Source organism: Sarcophilus harrisii, chromosome 6 (genome assembly GCF_902635505.1).
Source record: "Sarcophilus harrisii chromosome 6, mSarHar1.11, whole genome shotgun sequence".
NCBI lineage: Eukaryota > Metazoa > Chordata > Mammalia > Dasyuromorphia > Dasyuridae > Sarcophilus > Sarcophilus harrisii.
Window position 1 is genome coordinate 108655256 of NC_045431.1, and position 22815 is coordinate 108678070.

At 33.3% G+C, this 22815-nt stretch overlaps 1 protein-coding gene across 2 annotated transcripts in view; it reads left to right on the plus strand.

The window, feature by feature from the left end:
- The window catches only part of NEIL3 (nei like DNA glycosylase 3), a 65422-nt gene that overhangs the window by 4600 nt on the left and 38007 nt on the right, over nucleotides 1-22815 (plus strand). For both annotated transcript variants that reach the window (XM_031941578.1, XM_031941579.1), the window contains exon 2: nucleotides 12744-12871. In XM_031941578.1, coding sequence (XP_031797438.1) covers nucleotides 12744-12871 — 128 coding nt within the window. The remainder of the gene's footprint in view (nucleotides 1-12743; nucleotides 12872-22815) is intronic.

Sequence of the window (22815 nt, forward strand, 5' to 3'; positions counted from 1 at the left end):
TTATTTGTCCTTCATTCTTGAAGAGGCTCATGATATCAGGGTGATGATGCTATAACATGCATGTGAATTGGATTTAAACTAGGGAAGGCTCTGTGAGGTTACCTGCCTCACTTTCTCCTCCAGAGCCATTTGGGTTCAGTGACCAAATATAGAGCAGAATTATTGAAGATGGCCTTTGACCAGAAATGATAGGTAACAACTGAAGTATATTGGGTAGATGGGGATGATATCTCAGATCTTGTTTTAGTAATATTCACCTTGGCAGCAGTGGGGAGGGTTGATTGGAATGGAGAAAGACTTGAGGCAGGGAAATGAAGAGCCCATTATATTAATCCAAGTGAGAGAAGATGGGTATTGAATTAGTATGGTAACTTTGTGAACAGAAGGAATGTGATGTATGCAAGAGATCTTGCAAAGAAAGTATTACAAGATTAGGTAGTTGATTGTTTATGTGAGATGAGCAAGGGAGAGGAATCAAGTATGACACCTTGGCTGTGAACCTGGGTAATCAGAAGGATGACAATACCTTCAAAAGAAAGATGGAAGTTCAGAAAAATGCAGGGGTTTGGAGCAAAGATATGAGTTCTGTTTTGCACATGGGATATTCATCCATTTTGAAATGTCTAATAACCAGTTGATGGTGATGGACAGGATCTTGAAGAGAGATTAGGATTGGATAAATATGTCTGGGAATCATCTCTGTTGAGATGATAATCGAACCCATATGTATATTCTTGTTTATGAATTAATTCAGTAGCCTTTTTTCCTCCTAATTGTCACTTGTCTGATTTCTAAACAAAATGAGAACTAATCTTTCAAATCATCAACCATGTCAGTTGCTAGGAAAACAAAGATAAAAATGAAACAGTAACTGTTCTCAGAGTTGATGGTCTATTGGAGTGAAAGAGAAATGTGAAATAAAGATGGAGAAATTGGTTGTAGATAGCTTGTGGTTAATGTTTGTTTTTCACATTGTCTCTCCTGGTAAAAAGTGACTAAGTCCTTTCATTATATCCCCAACAATTAGCATAGTGATTGGCACATGGTAAGCATTTTATAAATACCTGTTGACTATTTGACTAAATAGGGAAACACTGGAATTTAGGGGGATGATTAAAGGTAAAAGATAGTCAAAACTCTTTCCTATGACGGTTGTCATGTGGGTGAAAACTGTATTGGAATGGGGAGATTAGTGACATGGAGAACCTGAAGAGATTTTCATGTGGCAATTAACTTTTTGTATTTCCTCCTTTGAAAATTATTTGCAATGTCCTTTGACCAGTTTCCTATTGGGTAGTTTATGTTACTCCTATATTAGTTCCTTTTAAATTCTAGATGTCAGATTTTAATCTTTCTCAACTAAGGAGCCTTCCTCCTTCCTAAGAAAACTGACTCTCCTGAACTCTTTTGAACTCCCTCTTCTTTCCTTTTCTTTTTTCAGAATCCCTTTACACTGTCATAACTCATCCCTGCCCTTCTGTCTCTGACAATGACATGGCCCTTCTCCATGCAAAGGCCAGTTCTTCTATGTGTGTGCTTGATCCTATTCTCTCTTATTTCCTTTTTTTCCTCTCTGTCACTTTTTTAAAAAGAAATCTGTCATGCTCCCCCAACCTTCACTCTATCTTTATCTGTGGTTTCCTTCCATACTGCCTTAAAAATGTCCAGTCTTCCCAAACATTAAAAAAAAAAAAAAACCTTCCACAGATCTAAAACTCCCTTAAGCTATTGTTCTCTATCTCTCTTCGCTTTCACAAATTCCTAAAAAAAAAACTACCTACATTTGGTACCTACACTTACTCTCTCATTCTTTTCTAAAATATCTGTAATTTGGCTTTTGACCATTCAGCTAAAAGTGTTCACTCTCAGGTTACCTCTGATCTCTTACTTGGTACATCTAATGATTTTTTTTTTTTTTTTTTAAATCAGTCTTCATTCTTCTGGGCCTATTTGCTGTGTTTGACTCTGTTAACCACCCTCTCCTCTTGAACATTCTCTCTTTGGGTTTTCTTAATGCTCATTTCTCTTGATTTTTCTCTTACAAGTCTGACTCTTTTTCAATTTCAATTTTAGCTCATTTAAACCCTAACTAAAGGGCAGTTAGGTGGCATAGTGGATAGAGTCACAAAGTAGCCAGCCCTATTCTCTCTCCTTACCTACCGAATATTTACCTACCGAATATTTCAAACTGGATGTCCTAAAGATATCTCAAATGCAACACATTCTAGATTGGATTTCCCTCAAACCCCCTCCCCCCCAACCTTCTCTTTTAAACTTCCCTATTTTTGTTGTTGGCCCACAATTATTCTGAGCCCGCAAGATTTTAACCTGAGCATTATGCTGTTTTCATCATTGTACCTTATTCTGCATATCAAACAGTTGCTACATCCTTCCATGTCAAATTCGACATCCTTCACAACTCAAAGCTTCTCATTACTCACAATCACCACTCACTACTTCTCTCCTAGACTATTTCAGTGGCTTCCTAATTCATCTCCTTGCCTCAAGTCTTTCTCCCATTGTGATTCATCCTCCACACTGCTTCCCAAGAGATTTTCCTTAAGCCCAAAGTTGTCTGTCATTCAGCTATCTTTTAAAAAATAAGTTACATTTCTTTCAATTAACAAAACTATTTTCTCTTCCTCCCACAAAAAAAGTTTTAACAAATATAGATAATCAAGCAAAACAAACTCCTCTATTTAGCCATGTCCATTTTGTAAACTTAATCCATCTTGGAAATAACTCCCTTATCAGAGAAACTTGCTTCAATTGGGGCAAACTTCACTTAATAAACTCTATTGCCTGGCTCTCAATTGCCTTTAGGATAAAATATAAAACCAATCTATTTGTCAAGGAACAGTTCAGTCCTTTCTAAATGCATATGTAATATTTCATGCCTATACCACTTCCTTCACTCCACCTCTTTAACTAAAGAATGGCAGCTCATTTTCTCATGCTTTCTCTGGGGCCATGCTTGGAAGTCTGTACTTTCAGAATACTGGTTTAGCAGCTGAACAGATGATGCTTTGAAGAGCAGAAGAGATTGGTTTGGAGAGCAAAAAGATTAGAGGTCGGGGAAACCATTTAGGAGGCAATTGTTTATTATTGGTGTTTTGGGTTTATTTGTTATTGTGTTAGTTACAGGCTATCATCTATTTCCTTTGCCAGGCAGATTCCATTCATTTGAATTGGCCTCTCGTGCAGTGATTGTACAAGAGAGCAGCACTATGTTTTACTCATGCCTTCCTAATGATTCCTCAATTATTATCATGTCACGTATAATGTAGTAATGAGATAGCCCAAAGAAGTCCAACCCCACAGACAAGAGGAAATAAACCTAAATTGTGCTGGGAGGAACTTAGCTGAGAAAATAAGAAATGATTACCTCATTGGGAAAGATAACAGAAACTAGGATGGATCACAGAAGTTAAAACTGTAAATCTACTTCTCTTTTAAAAATTAGATTTTAGAACAAATGTTATTAGACTCTCTGAATTCTCAGTACAGCCTTAAATATTTTTTCTGACTTTTCATTTTCTGGTTCTTTTGATCTGAAAGATAATCTTTAGTAAAACATAATGAGTGGAAAGATATTTTGGGGAAAGATGAGCTCTGAATCATGGCAAAGTTTTAATTCTCTCAGGCAAGATCATGTTATTGTAATAGATAGTAACTATTTACTAAGTGCCTACTATGTGCCAGGTATTATGCTAATTGCTAGAGATACAAAGAAATGCAAATTATACAACTCTGCATATCCTTTGATCCAGTAGTGTCACTATTAGATCTACATCCCAAAGAGATCATGAAAGAGGAAAAGGACCCACATGTACAAAAATGTTTGTGGCAGCTCTTTTCATAGTGGCAATTAACTAGAAACTGAGTGGATGCCCATCAGTTGGGGAATGGCTGAATAAATTATGGTATGTGAATGTAATGAAATATTATAGTTCTATAAAAAATGATAGGGGAAACTAGGTAGCGCAGTGGATAGAGCACCAGCCCTTAAGTCAGGAGAACTGGGTTCAAATCTGGCCTTAGATACTACACATCCTAGATTTTAGAAAAGCTTGGAAAGACTTTCACGAACTGATGCTAAATAAAGTGAGCAGAAGTAGGAGAACATTGTACATAGTGCAACAAAATTATATAATGAGTAATTATGATAGATTTAGCCCTTCTCTAGTGTGGTGATCCAAGACAATTCCACTAAATGGAATGGAATGGAAAATGCCATCCATATCTAGAGAAACAATTATGAAGACTGAATGTGGATCAAAGAATATTATTTTCACCTTTTTTGTTTATTTGCTTTTCTTTCTTGTGGTTTTTCCCTTTTGTTCTGATTTTTCTCTTGCAACTAATATGGAAATATGTTTAAAATGATTATATATATAAAACCTATATCAAATTGCTTGCTGTTTGGGGAAGGAGGGGGCAGGTAAGGAAGGGAGGGAGAAAAAATTTAATCACAAAATCTTTCAAAAATGAATTTTGAAAACTATCTTTATAAGTATTTGGAAAAATAAAATACTGTTAAGAAAAAAAACCCAATAACAAATAAATGCAGAAGTCTCTTCTCTGGAGGAGACAACATATAGACAGATATGTACAAATGAGCTACTTACAGCACAAATAGGAAACGGTCAACAAGCAGAAGCAATGAGAATTAAAAGGAACTAGAAAATGCTTCCTATGGAAGGTGAGATTAACCGAAGGAATCCAGGGAAACCAGGAGATGAAGCTGAGGAGCAAGAATATTCTTGGCATGGAGAAAAGCCACTGAAAATGTCTGGAGCCAAGTGTCTGATTCAAGGAACAGTAAAGAGACCGGTATCACTAGCTAAGGGATTATTTGGCCAAGGTATAAGATATATGAAGACTAAAAGGGTGGGGGAGGTGAGGTTATAAAGGGCTTTGAGTGCCTTTCTAAATTTTTTGATTTTATATTTCACCCTGGAGGTAAGAATTTTTGGAGAAGGGCAATGACTTAGACTAGTGCTGTAGAAAAATCACTTGGGAAGCTAAATGGAGTGGGAAGAGACTTGTGGCAGGGAGATCAACCAGCAGGCTATTTTACTAGTTCAGGTGAAAAGTGATGAGAGCCTGCACTAGGTGGTAGCAATGTCAGAGAGAGATGTTGCAAAGGTAAAATTATTAGGCTTTGACAACAGTTTGGATGTGAAAGAAGAGAAATGGGAGAGATAGTGAAGAGTTGAGACCACTAAGTAGTGATTGTGGGGGATTGGGAGGAAGATGGTACCCTCTATTGTAATAGTGAATTTTGAAAGGGGAGAGGTTTGGGGTGGGAAAAGATGTCAGTTCAATTTTCAGCATGTTGAGTTTAAGGTGTTCAATTGGTATTTGGAGATATGATCCTGGAAGTAAGCAGAGAATTTGGAGGTGGTTAAGTAGATTTGGGAATCAGATGAATACTTGACTCTGGAGAGCTAAGTAGTATAGAAGGAAAAGAAAAAATCTTGGGCAGAACTGTGTGGTTGGTACACCCCTGATTAGGAGTGTTGTGGGATGAAGATCTAGTAAAAAAAAAATTGAGAGAAGTCAAGTAAAAGGAGAAACACAAGGAAGAATTAAGTGTCTCCAAAAGCTAGGAAGAATAGAATGATCAACAGTGTCAAAGATTGTAAAGGTCAAAAAACATGAGACAAGTTCCACATATTTCAGGCATTTATGACAGAAAGCCAAAGATGCTAAAAGGTTTCTGCTATGTATTTGAAACACTAATTATTCTACAGTGCAGCATTTAAAACATACTTAAGGAAACCACATTTCCCATACCATTGCACTAAGCAATTGAAGCCTAAATTGCAAAAAATAAATAAATAAACAAACAAACGAACAAAATTGTAAGGGACATTTGTTTAACATTTGATTATGGTGGGGTGAGATGGGATGGAAGGGCTGAGGAATAACATGAAATCATTACTAAATATTAGTACTAAAAACAGGAGATTTCCTTTCTGGTACAAGAAGGAGGGATTCCTACAGCCATCTTTCCATACCTAAATTGACTGATATGATGATGGCTCAATGTGTACTATACACAAAAGTAGGCTAAAAATAATGTTTATTCTATTTATTATATGATGGTGGTCATTCTTTCAACACACTAAGAGATTTGTCCTGTAACAACTAAGTTCCATAAAAAGGGATGAGGTTATCTTTGCTGAAGAAGAGAACTGCTGAGAATTATACACTGAGCAACCTAAAGCACTTTCTGGAGGCAAATGGAACCCCTAAGTGACTGGACCAGGGAAGAGAGAAGAGCTGATAGTAGGCTAACTAACAAAAGCTGCCAAGGATGTCAGTTCTCTATTTTCCATATAACACAGGATCTTGGCTTTGAATCATTGAAATGAAAAAAAAAATTGATAACTGTATTTCAACATAATGATTTTTTTGTATATTCTTTTATGTCATTAAAATATTTTTCAAGTCAACAAACATTTATTACATGTTTATACTAGGAACTGGACTAAATTTTGGGAGTACAAATGCAAGAAAAAAAAGAAAGACAGTGTTTGTTTTTTAGCTCACATTCTAATTGGGGAAGACAATTACAAAAAGTTGAAAAATATGGAATCTGGAAAGATGATCAGAGGCTTCGTCGGACTGCCAAAAGAGTCAATGACATACAAAAATATTAAGAACATTTGCCATAAAGTATATCTCTTCAGTCTAATTAATATATATATATATATATATCTCTGTATATATCTATATCTATATATGTGTAACAGTCTACTTATCAGATTGTTTTCATGTAATAACTCAGCTTTGTTTTTATTACACAACAGTATAAAGCCATTGGCCATATAAGGAGTACCATCTTTAGTAGTTAAATATTCTATGACTTTGGAACTATATATACTACTGTTGCATAATCTTATGCAGATAGCATTATAAGCTTATTTTGTAAAACTATTGGATGCTGCAAAAACCTTATGGCAAGAAACAAATCTAGAATATCAATGAAGCATAGCTAATTGACGAGCTGTGAAGAATCATTCTTCCAATTTCATTTAGCATCACAGAATTTTAATAGTGGAAGGGGATCTTAGCATTGATTGAGTCTCACCTCTTCATTTTACAGATGAGAAAACTGATTTTGCCTTGCTGAAACACATTTGCTCCATATATTCTTCTTAAAATACAATCAAAATCAACCTGTAAGATAATGCTGAGATAATGTAATCTAAGAATCATTAGCCTTCAAAAAGTAATGAAACAAAGCCTAACTAATATTTTTTCAGGCCTTATTAAAAATAAAATATAGCTAGAAGTATTTCTACCAAAGGGTGAGGTGTAGATTAATTGGATAAAGGACCAACCCTTCGAAATTATTTAGGAATGTAATTGGGCAGGTAAGTAGCACAGTGGATAGAGCTCTGGACTTGAAGTTAGGAAGTTCTAAATTCAAATCTTTCAGATACTTATTAGCTGTGTAACCCTGGGCAAATCACTTAACCTGTTTGCCTTAGTTTCCTCATCTATAAAATGAGCTGGAGAAGGAAATGGCAAACTACTCCAGCATCTGCCAAGAAAACCCCAAATGGGGTCACAAAGTCAGACAGACTGAAAATGCCTGAACAGCAACAACAAAAGACATGTGATTACCAAGCTCCAGAACTTCTAGGTCAAATAAAAAATAATGTACATGATCTAGTTAATACATCACATACTGAGTACTTCCAGTCAAAATCACTTACTATCAACAAGAAATAAAAGAAGAAATTGAAATGTGATATTGTACTAAAGAGGAAATCAGTTGTGCCGAAGGAGAAGTTATAGTTCAAAACAATATAATTTTGCAAGAAAAAAAAAAAAGAACTTTTTAACAACTCCAAATTTCCAAATGTTCCTTTCTGGGAAACTTTATTTTGTTTGAAAGTACCATATATAATGAAACAATCAATATTCAACATATGTTTGCAAAATTGTATGACATCTAAATACTTAAAAAGAAAAAAAATAACTATATTATTTAAATTTCTTTCCTTCAGACCTCATTAATATACCCACGAAGAAACTATAACATAAATAGAACTGTATAAAAATTAATATGAGGGCTTTGGAATAAATAGTATTCCCACTTTTTAACAAGACACAATATCTTAAAAGGGAATAAAGGTTTCTGACAGTATCTTCCCTTCTGAAACTTATAAAGTGCTTATAACTTACAGTACCACTCTGGGTAGGCTTCCATTTATGGAGGTTACAGGTCTGTCTCTACATCCCTCTGCGCTCCATATTGCTTACCTCCTTCAAACACTTGGCTGCTCTCAGCAAGCGTCACTTGTCAGTACTCCCATTGTTCTTTTCGTGTGATACCTTGCATTCTACTATAGTTTCCCTTCACTTCCAGCATTTCATAGTCACTTTGCTGTCACTGACATCCTTGGCAGCTTTTGTTAGTTAGCTTACTATCAGGTCTTCTCTCTTCCCTGGTCCAGTCACTTAGGGGTTCCATTTGCCTCCAGAAAGTGCTTTAGGTTGCTCAGTGTATAATTCTCAGCAGTTATCTTCTTCAGCAAAGATAACCTCATCCCTTTTTATGGAACTTAGTTGTTACAGGACAAATCTCTTAGTGTGTTGAAAGAATGACCACCATCATATAATAAATAGAATAAACATTATTTTTAGCCTACTTTTGTATATAGTACCCATTGAGCCATCATCATATCAGTCAATTTAGGTATGGAAAGATGGCTGTAGGAACCCCTCCTTCTTGTACCAGAAACGAAATCTCCTGTTTTTAGTCCTAGAAAGCCTAAGAGTCTTATGTTGTCGTTGTTATCTACCTTCTCTGTCTGTCCTTTAAGATTTCTGTGGTTTGTTCTCTGTTGGTGTCATCATTTCTTAATAGGTCTTAGATCTGGGGAGATTATCCCCTTCTTTTGTCTATCTTGCTTCCATGTCAGTGAAGCTGCTTCTGGAATATCAAGAAAAAAAGGAAACATAAAGATTAGCATAAATGAAATCTCTATAATTAGAGCATATCTGTATCAAGGAAAACCATATCAATGACTTTCCCCCTCCTTGCTTTGATGTATCCATGACTTTTTTAGTGGAAGTACTCCTTCCACTGATGCAAATCATGTTAATTCCATGCTTTCTGCAATTCTTGTTGAGGTTTCTCTATTAATCTTTCATAGAAGATCAATTATTCAGAAGCCTTTGTTCTTATTGTTCAGCAATTCCAGCCATGCAAATTGCCTCCCTCTTTCCTCTCATTCAGCCTACATGATCAGTCTGCCTCCTTTGTTGATCATATACATCCTTGATAATACCTTATATTGGTCCCTGTGTACAAGTTACTCTTGATGACAAACTACAGTCTGCTTATCTCTTCATGCCTTTTTCTATTTTCCTGTGGGTTGTTTGGAATTTAATGATAATCTTACAAATTTGCAGCCCCAAGGCATTATTGATGGACTATTAGCATGAAAGAGATAGTCTTTTACTGTGGTGCGAAGTTAGAAGTTAGAGATGAATGAGAGCACTAATTATTCATTTTCACATAATTTGTACAACTTGATGTCCTTTCTCTTTAATTTCCATTTTATTCATATGCAGTGCTTATTATCCAAAATGTACCACATTGAAGAATTAGTTCAGTATGCTTCTTCATTGGTTCAAGCTGCTCATCCAGTTGCATGTTATTTTGATACTCATCCACTTTGTTTTTCAGTGTGGATAGTTACACTGATCTTTTTTTTTTGAATAATTAGTGACTTATCTGAAGAGCATTTATAATATTCTAGGGTTCAGTACAATTAATACATCATCTAGGAATAAAAAACTTAATCATCAAGAGATTAATTTACCCTTATGATGAAGAAACTTTGCTTGATATCAGCATTCTGTAGTAATTTCTGTGTAATTATTTTGATAAATGCTGGCCCATAGAAGAGCTTTAAAAGCTGTGTGTCACATTCCATCTAGTCAAATGCTTGCTTGAAATCATTGTACCATACATATAATAGGACCTACAGCTCTAAATCTATGGGTATTATATACCCATAAAAATATATTCTGCTAGAGTCAGCTGAAAGCATACCTGTCCTTATGTTTTCATCAATACCATAATAGAGATTTAATATGGTCTCTTAATAATAGAGACTTAATATATCCATAGAACTATTATGGCAATGAGAAAATAAGGACATAGGTCTGAAATTAATGATTGATCTCTTTGCAGTTGCTATGGGGGTAGGATAGGAAACTAGGAACAGACCATATAAAAACAACATTTTAAAAATGTATTTCATTTCAATCAGCAAAAATTCGCTTTTTTCTCATCCACTTCCAATTTTTTTGAGAAAACAAACAAATTATCAAAAAACTGACATTAAATCATGTATAGTCAAACAAAAGAAATTCCCACATTGGCCATGTCCAAAATAAATAAACACACATATACACCTACAGACACACATATACATACGTAAACATACACATACAGACACGTGTAGTTATACAGACATGCATACTTATATACATGTGTGTATGTGTGTGTGTGTCTACCTTGGTCTGCACTTTGAGTCAAATCTTTATCAGGAGGTAGATGGCTCATTTTGTTATCAGTCTTCCAGAATTATGGTTAGTCATTGTGTTGATGAGAGTTCCTAAGTCTATCAAAGTTGTTTTGTCTTTATAGTAATGATGTTCACTTGAATTTGTTCTCCTGGTTCAAAAGTAGTATATTTGCATTCTGTTCTTGTTGTAGTTATTCCTTTCTTGAAATGATCCTACATTGCTTTTACAGTTATATTTCTCCAACTAATTTTTCTTTTCATATGTGAGAAAAAAGTAACTTGCACTGAAGCTGAGATGCACTTACTCTGCAATGAGAAAGTATCTTCTCCGTGTTCAATCATGCATAGGCAGGATAAATGGTAATCAGCACAATAAATCATACGTTGTGACTCCAAAAAATGTGTGTTGTTTTGAAGATTTCTTATTATTAAGCCATTCTAAAATAGTAAGGGGAAACCTCTCTCAATCATACTTAGGAGTGACAAAGGAGGAATGGAGAAAAGTGTAAATGTCAAGTAATATATTAACTGCTGAATAGAATTACAAAGGGCATCATGAGAAAGTGCATTGTCTAATTGTTTATAGCTTGGGCCAAGATAAGTTTTCAGCAGCTAATTTTAAAATTGTTTCTGGTTAGTTCTCTTGAAAAATATGATCATATTTCATATTGCAACAGTACCTTCTCAATCATATGTTGATGACAAAAACTGCACTTATGTAGTAGAAAATAGCTCTTAGATATCATAGATCTAGGGTTGGAAGGGACCTCAGAGGTGTTCTTGGCCAGCCGCACCCATTTTAAAAATGAGGAAACTAAGGTCCATGGAATATAGTTGGCTCACAAGGTCATAGATATGGAGTGTGCATCAGAGACAGGATTTGAAGCCAGGTATTCTGAAGCTAGAGTCAGTATCCTTTTAACTTATCACACTGCCCCTGAAATTATAGGAAACTGAGAGTTTAACTCTCACTGGAAGTAAATAAAAGCTGACAGAGTTCACTTAGTTTAAAAAAAAAAAAAGTTGAGAATTCTGCTTCAAGTCTTTGTGGTTAAAACTTCATTAATTCAAACTTGGTTAATTTGGAACTATAATCTGGTGAACTGAAAAGAACAATGGAAGGGAAGTCAGAACACCTGGATTTTAGTTTCAGCCCCACCTTAATTTTAAATTCTTCAGGCTTGAATTTTCCTCATCTGTAAAACAAAAGAATTGCATTACATGATTTGAGGATCTATTTTAGATTTAAAATTCTTTCATTCTAAATTTTTAAATGAAAACTAATCTTATATTTATCTTTGGATTAGCTACTTTGAAATATTTAATAAATACATATTTTGAACAATATGTAAAACTTTTCCAAACCTGTATGCTCTTCATCCTAGAATAGTATATCAATCAGCTAGCTGCTCTGGGCTCCTTTTTTAAAAGAAAATTGGTGGGAAAGGCCTGGAGAAGGGAGGAATGAGTGATGTGAGGTATGGAGGTTTATGAGAGATCTCTTGAGGGTCATAAGATGGAAAATTTTGAGAATTATTGCAGTCTTATGACCTATATCACCCTCATAGCAGGAGAAGGAGGGAAAAAAGTGTCCAGTTTTTCATTCAGGCATTGCCACCACCCAATAGCTTTAGAACCAATAGCACCAGTCTCCACAAGGCCCTTAAATCTCTCCCAAGATCTACTGAGGATTCTTAGTTTCACTATGAGAAATATAGCTCTGGAGGGATATGGATTGAAAGGCATATTTTTATATTTTGCCTTAGAAGAGAGAGAGAGAATGTGTGTGTATGTGTGTTCTTGTGTGTGCATGTTGCTGTGTATAGACGCAAATTTTTCACATAGATCTCAACTTTCAACAGAATAATGATGCTCAGAATCGAGGTCCTGAAGGGACAAATTATATGACAAAGAATTTTTAGTTTATTTTTCCACCTGTCTGCTAACTGCTCCTTCCCCTCTAATCCCCCCCTCCCAATTTCTTCCATTTTCTCTTTTTAAATGATTGCATAGCAGTTTGGCAGGATCTCTCTTTATAAACAGCTGATTACATTACCTGACTTTGGAGAAGATCTCACCTCATTTAGATGCACCTGTGCAAGCAGTAATATAAATATGTTTAAGAATTGAATTATAATTTTGTTTGTTGTGTTTGTGTATTTGTATGTGTGTGTTTCCTACCAGATTGCTCCAATGAATAGTGAGAAAGATTCCTGTTGGAATTTCCCAGAACTGCTTAATGGATGTGTTTACAGTGGTGTGGAAACTTTGGGGAAGGAGCTTTTTATGTTCTTTGGGTTAAAAGCTTTAAGGTAAGATAAATGTGTATCAGCATGTCTTTATTTTTTAAAGAGGTGCTTCTTATAGGATTCTTCCTGCTCTTATATGTCCTAGTAAAACATGACTGATAAAATCCTAAGGAAGTAACTGTGATGTTATTATAAAGTAGTGAATAAATTCAGATTATGATATCATCATAAATGGAGACATTTGGAGGAGGGGCACATAACTATATATTCTCATTCTTATATGTCTATAAGAGATCACAAAATGTATTTAGTGATATCTCCATTGTTTATTTTTAAATTTTTGTCCTTTAAAAATTATGATTTTTAATAGTGGACAAAAACATAAATTTTTAAAAATTAATAAGCTTTTATTTCTCTCCTTCCATTTTTCCCAGTTGACAAAAAAGACAAAGAAAACCATCATTACAAATATTTATATTCAAGCAAAACAAATTCCTGTAAAATAAACATTTCAATATACAAAGAACATAAAACTATTCTATATAAAACTATTTATATCATGCAAATAGTAGCTTTGTGACCATTACTATTTCTCTAAGTATATGAAGCAACTCTAGTACTCTTAATTGGGATGAGTTGCTGATCTTCATCAGTGGAGGGAGTTTCTACATATGGAAGTTTTTTACACAGATGAAATCAGCAGACTGAATCAATAAAAACCTGAAAAAAAAACTCCTTCTTACCTCTCAGGATTATTATAAAGAGAAAGCTTTGTAGAATTTAAAGCACATTGTAAAGGAGTTATTATTACATCTGGAAATACCAATTTATTGTGTATCTGTGTGTATATATATATATATATATATATATATATATATATATATATATATCTCGATACTTAGATTGCTATATCTACACAGAATATACATACATATGAAAAATTGTTGAGTTACAATTTTGATATAACCTGAATTTGGGCTGCTAATTTTTATTAAAGTCTTAGATTGACTATCTTAAAAGTTATCATTCTATCTTAAGGCATAATCATAAAATAAATAAAACATAAAATGAACAAATTGAAAAATGTAAACTTCTTTTTAAAAAAAATTAAATGAATCCTATGCTCTTAAACAAAGGAGAATGAGTCAAAAATATAGAATGTGACTACAATGTTTTAGTGTTTTTCCCCTGGCAGTGTTTATCAAATTTGTGTTTTTGTTTGCTGGGATTTTTGGAGTTTTGTTTTGGGTTTTTTTTTTTTTTTTAAATTTCAAAATGGGTAATTTTAATGGTAAATCAGTGGTCCCATCAGTGAAAATGAAATCCCCTACAAAAGTTAATTATCTTTTTTTATTATTATTATAGCTTTTTATTTACAAGTTATATGCATGGGTAATTTTACAGCATTGACAATTGCCAAACCTTTTGTTCCAATTTTTCTCTTCCTTCCCCCCATCTCCTCCCGCCGATGGCAGGTTGACCAATACGTGTTAAATATGTTAAAGTATAAATTAACTACAATATAAGCATACATGTCCTAACAGTTAATTTGCTGTACAAAAAGAATCGGACTTTGAAATAGTGTACAATTAGCCTGTGAAGGAAATCAAAAATTCAGCTGGACAAAAATAGAGGGATTGGAAATTCTATGTAATGGTTCATAGTCATCTCCCAGAGTTCTTTGGCTGGGTGTAGCTGGTTCAGTTCATTACTGCTCTATTGCAACTGATTTGCTTCATCTCATTGTTGAAGAGGGCCACATCCATCAGAATTGATCATCATATAGTATTGTTGTTGAAGTATATAATGATCTCTTGATCCTGCTCATTTCACTCAGCATCAGTTCATGTAAGTCTCTCCAGGCCTTTCTGAAATCATCCTGTTGGTCATTTCTTATAGAACAATAATATTCCATAATATTCATATACCACAATTTATTCAGCCATTCTCCAATTAATGGGCAGCTACTCAGTTTCCAGTTTCTAGCCACTACAAACAGGGCTGCCACAAACATTCGTGCACATACAGGTCCCTTTCCCTTCTTTAGTATCTCTTTGGGATATAAGCCCAGTAGAAATACAGCTGGATCAAAGGGTATGCACAGTTTGATAATTTTTTGTTGGCTCCTCTTTTCTGTGAGGTCATGTGTTGCCTCTTTCTTGGCAGCTACTGTCCTTGGATAACAGCATCAGCTTGTGATCCTTTTTTTCTAAAATTCATAACATCATCAAATATCTGCAAATGCATGTAGTTATGATATATTGAAAGTTACATTATTACAGTAAGAGATAGAAGTGATTGGGGAAGGGAGTGCTATGGAATTTGGCTGTGAACAATGCAATTTACCATGGAATCTTCTAGAGATGGATGTATAAGCATTGATACGTTATCAATGAGCAGACATAAGGTATGAATTTATTTCTGTGGAATAAGAGAGCTTTTTTTATTTCAATTTTATTTTTTTTAATCAAATGTCCTTTACTATGCTTATAAGGGAAAAAAAAAAACCAACACTTCTAAATTCAGGGATATCAGTGGTCCCTCATATAGTACTAAAATAAGAACACTCTTTGGCTTCTATCTGAGCATTCTGTTTTTATCCTTGAGAAATATGTGATTCAGCATCAAGATGGAGAAAATGCCCAAAGACTGCCTCTTTTGTATTCATTACCTACCAAAAGAAAACATAGATGTAGCATTTTCTGAGGCTGGTAGAAAGCCTCTAATTGAAGCTGAACTTGGGGACCTAAAATCAATTGTTTATTCTGTAGCAACTTAATTTAGTGTTCTGAATATAGAAGATAATTCAGTTTATTTGCTATATGTAGACTTGTATTGGAAATGGAAGAGATTTTAGAATGAATATCAATTAAATATTTTTACTAATAAGACAAGTAAATTGACTTGCTCTAATTCAAGATAGTACCAGTCAAGACTAGAAAATGACACTCATTCTTCTGCATTCCATCTTGCTTTCCTTTATTCACTCTTTTCTTCCAGTTTTATATTTTTTTCCTTTTAAAATGTGTCATTGATGTGCCTCTTTTTTTCCATCATTCATACTTTACAATGATTTTCCCAACTTCCTTATCTCATCCAAATAAGAACCCTCCCATGTAAAAAATAATAAGTATAATTAGACAGAACCCTCAACACATTGGCTATGCCATTCCACACTTATACTCCAAGAAGTAAAATGCATAATTCATCATTAGTACTCAAAAGTTAGCCTTAGTCACTGCATCAATCATAATTTTCAACACTTTGTTCTTTTTTGCACTGTTGTGTTTATGTAAATTGTTCTGATTTTGCTAACTTCACTCTTTATCTATTCATATAAGTTTTTCCAAGCCTATTGAGATTTTTGGTATTCCTCATATTTGCTGCCTAATGATCTATTATATTCTTGTGCCGTAATTTGTTTAGCTATTCCACAACCCATAGGCACTTTTCAATTCTTTGCTGTTACAGAAAGTGCTGTCATAAATGTTTGTTATTATATGAGGTAATTGCCAATGTCTTCAACCTCCTGAGATTTTTTTACCCATTTGTTATGGTGAGTAATATGTTGAATTATGTTGTTGGTGAATTTTAAAATTTTAATTACAGATTGCATTTTCTAACTGTTGGACCAATTAACAACTTTAACAGTAGAGTATTAATGGGTAGATTTTCTATAGCTCTTCCAGTAGTGACTATTTCTCTTTTTCATCTTTGCCAATTTATTGAGTATGAATTGGAATTATAGAGATATTTGATTTCCTTCTCTGAATAATAATTTGAAAGACTCTTTCATTTTTCATTAATAACGTATTTTGTCTTTGGCAAATGTTTGTGTTTTAATCACATATTCATTGAAGAGTGGTTCTTGTTCATAAAAACTTCCCAAAAATGTGAGATGTAAATTGAATATATGACGTGTACTTGCTGCAAAAATTTTTCCCAATTACTTATGTATTTTTTAATTTTAGCTGCATTGACTTTGCTTATTTAGAAGCTTTTCACTTTTTTTTGTAACTGGATCAGTTTAATCTTTTGTGATTATCTCTTTCTTTAATTTGTTGAGATTTCTTCCCTTTGCCATAATTCTTTAAGACATACATATTGTTTCATTCTCTTCTAGAATTAAAAAAATAACATATTTTGTATTTAGGCTATCAATTTAAAGCTTTATGTATATGATGTAATATGTGTACAACACTACTCTTTCACTTTGCTCTCTTTAGCTGACTGACTGTCTAAGCAGTGAAGTTTCAGTCTGGTACCACAGTTTGGAGAATTTATATTAATTTTGGATGAAGCTGTCATATATCTTATTCCATCATTATAAATTTGCTAAAATCAGGATAAATTTGATTCTCCATTTTTTCTCATATTAATGAATGTAATAAAACTTCTACTACATACAAAAGCTTTACCAATGTACAAATTGAGGGTATTTGGAATGAAGGAGCCAAGAGTAGGAACCAAACAGGTTTTCACAAGCAGTATTCAACAATAGATTACATTGTTGTAATGTATCAATCATTAAGCATTTGACATATTGGTATTGAGTGTTTTTCCCCCCAACAAAATCTGAGTCACACATAAAAAATATTGAACATGCAGAGCTGATTCAATGTAAGGAAAACTATCAGCATTAATTGATCTTATTAATAACTAAACTAACAGAAATAGAATTATCTCAATAGATGCCAAAAAAGCATCTGATAAAATCTTATACCCATTCTTATTAAAAATACTGGAGAGTATAGGAATGAATGGAGTTTTTTGATAAGTAGCATATGGCTAAAACCATCAGCAAGCATTATTGTATCAAGGATAAACTAGAAGCATTCCCAATAAGATTGGGGTGAAACAAGGTTGCCCATTATCATCATTATTATTTGATATTGTACTAGAAATGTTAACTTTAGTAAAGGAGTAGAAAAAGAAATTGAAGGAATTAGAGTAGGTAATGAAGAAACAAAATTAATCAGTCTTTGCAGATAGTATGGTGGTACACTTAGAGAATCATAGAAAATCAATTTAAAAACTATTAGGAACAATTAACTTTAGCAAAATTGCAGTATCTAAAAGAAACCCATATAAATTATTGGCATTTCTGTATGTTACCAACAAAGTCCAGCAGCAAGTACCACAGAAAGAGAATCCTCATTTAAAATATTCGTAGATAATATAAAAGTATTTGGGAGTCTACCTGGTAATACAAATCCAGGAACTATATGAACACAATTACAAAATATTTTTCACACAAATTTACATGTAAACAATTTGAAGAATATCAAGTACTCATGGGTAGGCCACATTAATATAATAAAAATGACAATTCTATCTAAATTAATCTACATAAGTATTTGATATATATATTGCCATACCAGTCAGACTGCCAAGAAATTACTTTTTAGAGCTAGAAAAAATAACAGTAACATTCATCTGGAAGAATAAAAGGTCAAGATTTTAAAAGAAATTTTAAAAAATGGAAAGGAAGGTGGCCTAGTTCTACCAGACCTAAAACTATATTATAAAACAGCAGTCATCAAAACCATTTGGTATTGGCTAAGAAATACAATAGTGGGTTAGTGGAAATAGATTTAAGTTCACAAGACACAGTCGTCAATGACTGTAGTAATATAGTGTTTGAAAAACTCCAGCTTATATTATTATATAATATTATATATTATAAATTATAAAAATTATATAAATTTATAATATTATATATTATAAAACAGCAGTCATCAAAACCATTTGGTATTGGCTAAGAAATACAATAGTGGGTTAGTGGAAATAGATTTAAGTTCACAAGACACAGTCGTCAATGACTGTAGTAATATAGTGTTTGAAAAACTCCAGCTTCTAGGATAAAAACTCGCTGTTTAGCAAAAAAATTAAAAAAAAATGCTAGAAAATAGTGAGGCAGAAATTAAGCATTGATCAATACCTAATACTTTATACTATGATTTAGACATGGAAGGTGATACTATAAGCAAATTAAGGAGAACAAGATCTGTGGAAAAGAGAGGATTTATGGCCAAAGAAGAACTAGAGGAAATTATGAAATGCAAATTAGATAATTTTGATTCTATTAAATTAAAAGGTTTTGTACAAACAAAATCAATGCAGCCAAAATTGGAAAGGAAGCAGAAAGCGGGGGGAGAGGGGGGAATTGTTACATCCAGTGTTTCTAATAAAAGCCTCACTTCTAAAATATATAGAGAATTGACCCAAATTTATAAGAATACAAGCCATTATTGATAAATGGTCAAAGCATGGAAACATTTTTCAGATGGAAGAAATTTTAGTCATATGAAAAAATGCTCTACATCACTATTAGATTGGTGAATTAGATTAGTGATTAGAGAAATGCAAATTAAGACAACTCTGAGGTACTATTTCACACCTCTCAGATTGGCTAAAATGACATGAAAAGATAATAAAAGTTGAAGGAGATGTGGGGAAACTGGAACATTAAAGCAATGTTGGTGGAGTTGTGAAATGATCCAACAATTCTGGAGGGAAATTTGGAAACATGCCCAAAGGGCTGTAAAATTATGCATATCCTTTGATCTGGCAGTGTCCCTAATGAGTCTGCATTCCAAAGAGATCATTAAAAAGGGAAAAGGACTTACAGGTGCACAAATGTTTCTAACAGCCCCGTTTGTGGTAGCAAGGAAATTGAGTGGATGTCCATCAGTTGGGGAATGGCTGAATAAGTTATGGTATATGAATGTAATGGAATATTATTGTTCTATAAGAAATAATGAGCAGACTGATTTCAGGAAATCTTGAAAATACTTACAATGTTCAGTTAAGTGAGTAGAACCAAGAGAACATTGTACACAGTAGCAACAACAACATGTGATGATCAACTGTGATGGACTTGGTTCTTTTCAATAATAGGAAGATTCAAGTCAATTCCAATAGACTTTCAGAGAGAGAGATGATGGATCAAAACAGTATTTTCATCTTTTTGTTGTTGTTTGTTTACTTGTTTTTCTTTTTCATGTTTTCTTTTTTCCCTTTTGATCTAATTTTTCTTGTGAAGAGTGGAAATATGGAAATATGTTTAGAAGAATTGCGCAGGTTTAAGCCATTAAGTCATGCTTGTTCTTTGGGGTGGAAAGAAGAGGGGAAGGAAGGAAGAAAAATCTGGAACATGAGGTTTTGAATGTTATGTTATGTTTGAATGTTATGAATGTTGAAAAGTATCTTTGCATGTATTTGGAACAATAAAAAACTATTATTAAAAATTGAAGCTTCCATACATTATGTAACAGAAATAATCATGTTCAATGATTACAAACATGATCATAAACATAAGATAAGGCATAAAATAAGAAAAAATGTTTATCATAAGCACTGTAATGGAGAAGATTTAGGGACAAATAGAAGTAATTATTATTTATTTCCTTCAGAAAGTTTATTCTTCCAGGTGCTCCTTTTTGTGGATGACATTATACTCATTGTATTAAGTCCCAGAACTCTTGGAATTGTTTTAGTGACTCAATGTTTAATGTTTCCAAATGATTCACACAAAAAAACAACAAATAAAAAATGTCATTTGCCCAGATTATTGCATATTTTTGAATGGAAAAACTCCATACAGCCTGGACAAAGATATTTATATCTAGGTCATCAAATAAAGAAAGATAATAATTTGACTTAAATTGAGCAGGAGAAAGCTGGTGGTCATGGTTGCTTTTAGGAAATTATAAAACTCATTTAATAAGCCCAAGTTTCCCATGAAAGAAAAGGTTCATCTTTTTAATATTAGCATTTTACCACTATTGCTATATGTCAGTGAAACATAGAGTATGAAGAAATGAAAATGAATATCATACAGTGGTCAGTCCATAGAGGGGAGAATGGTAGATGTGAGCAGGCTACAACATAACTAACGAAGAATAATAGTAGCAAAAGATTTCATCATCAAGTAATTATTTGCTAGAACAAAAACATGGATAAATCATTTTTCAAATGAGGTATGACAGATGACAGTGTTCCACTGGTATCCTTGCAATGTTAAAAGAAAGTGAGGAAGGAGATGTTATACTTAACTGTGGCTAGTTTATTGAAGGACATGGATAAGAGTGGAAAGACATGATTGGATTGTAATCACTATTGTTAGAAGGAATGTAAAAATTGAGATGATCACAGAACCATCTGAATTACTACCATTTTCATAGAATTGTTATAAGCTTTGTTAATATTCAATTGTTATGTAAATCTGAGTAGAGAGGCCAAAGAAGTATAGTATAAATAGTTCCTGTGAACTCCCCACATCTCCCAAGGACTGAGAAGTGTGTCTAATATCTATTCTTTGGAGCTTAATTTATTCTTTGTGATTTTGCAGCATTTTATTTCAATTTTCTTATGGTTTTTGTTTTTTCCATTCCTATTTTTATAGTCACTATTTAGATACTTTTTCTTGGTTCTGTTTATTCAATAGTGTATTTCAAGAGTGAGAGAATGCTAATAATTGGAGGATGGGAAGAGATCAAGAAAATCCTCTCATAAGAGATTGAACCTATGTTTAAAGAAATTGAAGGATTCCATTCTGACATGGAAGTAAGGAAGAAATATTTTCTGGACATGTCAAGAGATCACTTAGAGCAAACACACAGTAGGAAGAGATGGAAGGTCACTTTACTGCAAGTAGTTCACAGGCCACTTCACAGGCCCATAAAATGGGAGGAGAAATATGAAATATTAGATTGATGTTCAGGACCTAATTATAAAGGGCTTTAAAAGAGTTGACTTTACAGTTCTGTCTTTCATATAAAGTAACTTTGATACTACTTAACATTTTCATTTTGGACCACTGTCCTACAGTTACTGCTATTAACATGTATTTCTAATCCAAATGGACAGAGTTGTCTTCTCATTAAAATATTTGTTGAAAAACACTATCAACAAAAAAAATTTTTTTCAAAAGATATTTGAGCTTTCTAATGTGACTTTCTGATTATTTTGAAAATTCAGATACGTATAAGCTCCAGAAAGTGTATTTGAAACCTTTTGAAGCATATGTATTACCACCGAGTCAATTGTATGATATCTCAGAGTATTATGTGATATGTGATATCGTGAAAGATTATACAGCACTGGCTTTTTAGAAGACCAAAAGATCCTTATGGAATCCAGAGTGCTATGTAACAAAAGTTTTACTGCTTCAATACACTTTCACAGACTTTCATTTATTGTGGTAAGAAAAGCTGATAGTAAAATGTGGATTCTAAGTATCAAAGATGATTTGGAAAACAAGCAAATCACTTTTAGTTTAAGAAATGGAGGTGTTGTTTTTCTCTTTTTAAGGTTCAAGATTGTCCTTATCTACCACTACTGGAAGTCTTTTTTGCTTTGCTTTGTTTTGTTTTTGTTTTCAGTTTCCTTTTATTTATACTTTCATGATTTCTGATCTCATCTCTTTTTTTTTTTTGCACTTAACAGTACCTTTTTTTTCTTTTTTTTTCTAAATTACATGTAAAGATAGTTTTCAACATTCATTTTTGTAAGATTTTGTGTTCCAAATTTTTCTCCTTCCTTCCCTTCCTTGTGCCCTCCTTAACATAGCAAGCAATCTGATGTAGGTTATACATGTTCAATGATGTTAAATATATTTTCACCTTAATCATGTTGTGAAAGAAGAACCAGAACAAAAACGAAAACCATGAGAAAGAGGGAAAAAAATCCAGCTTTAAAATACTATGCTTTGATCTTCATTCAGATTCCATAGTTCTTTCTCTGGATATAGATAGCAATTTCCATCATGATTCTTTTGGAATTATTTTGGATTATTGTTTTGCTGAGAAGAGCTAAGTCTGTCATAGTTGATCATTGTACACAGTTTGTTAATATGTGCTTTGTTCAGATTCTTCTCACTTCACTCAGCATCAATTCATTTAAGTCTTTCCCAGGATTTTCCGAAATCCACTGCATATCGTTTCTTATAGAACAATGATGTTCCGTTACATCCATATACAAAAACTTATTCAGCCATTCCTCAA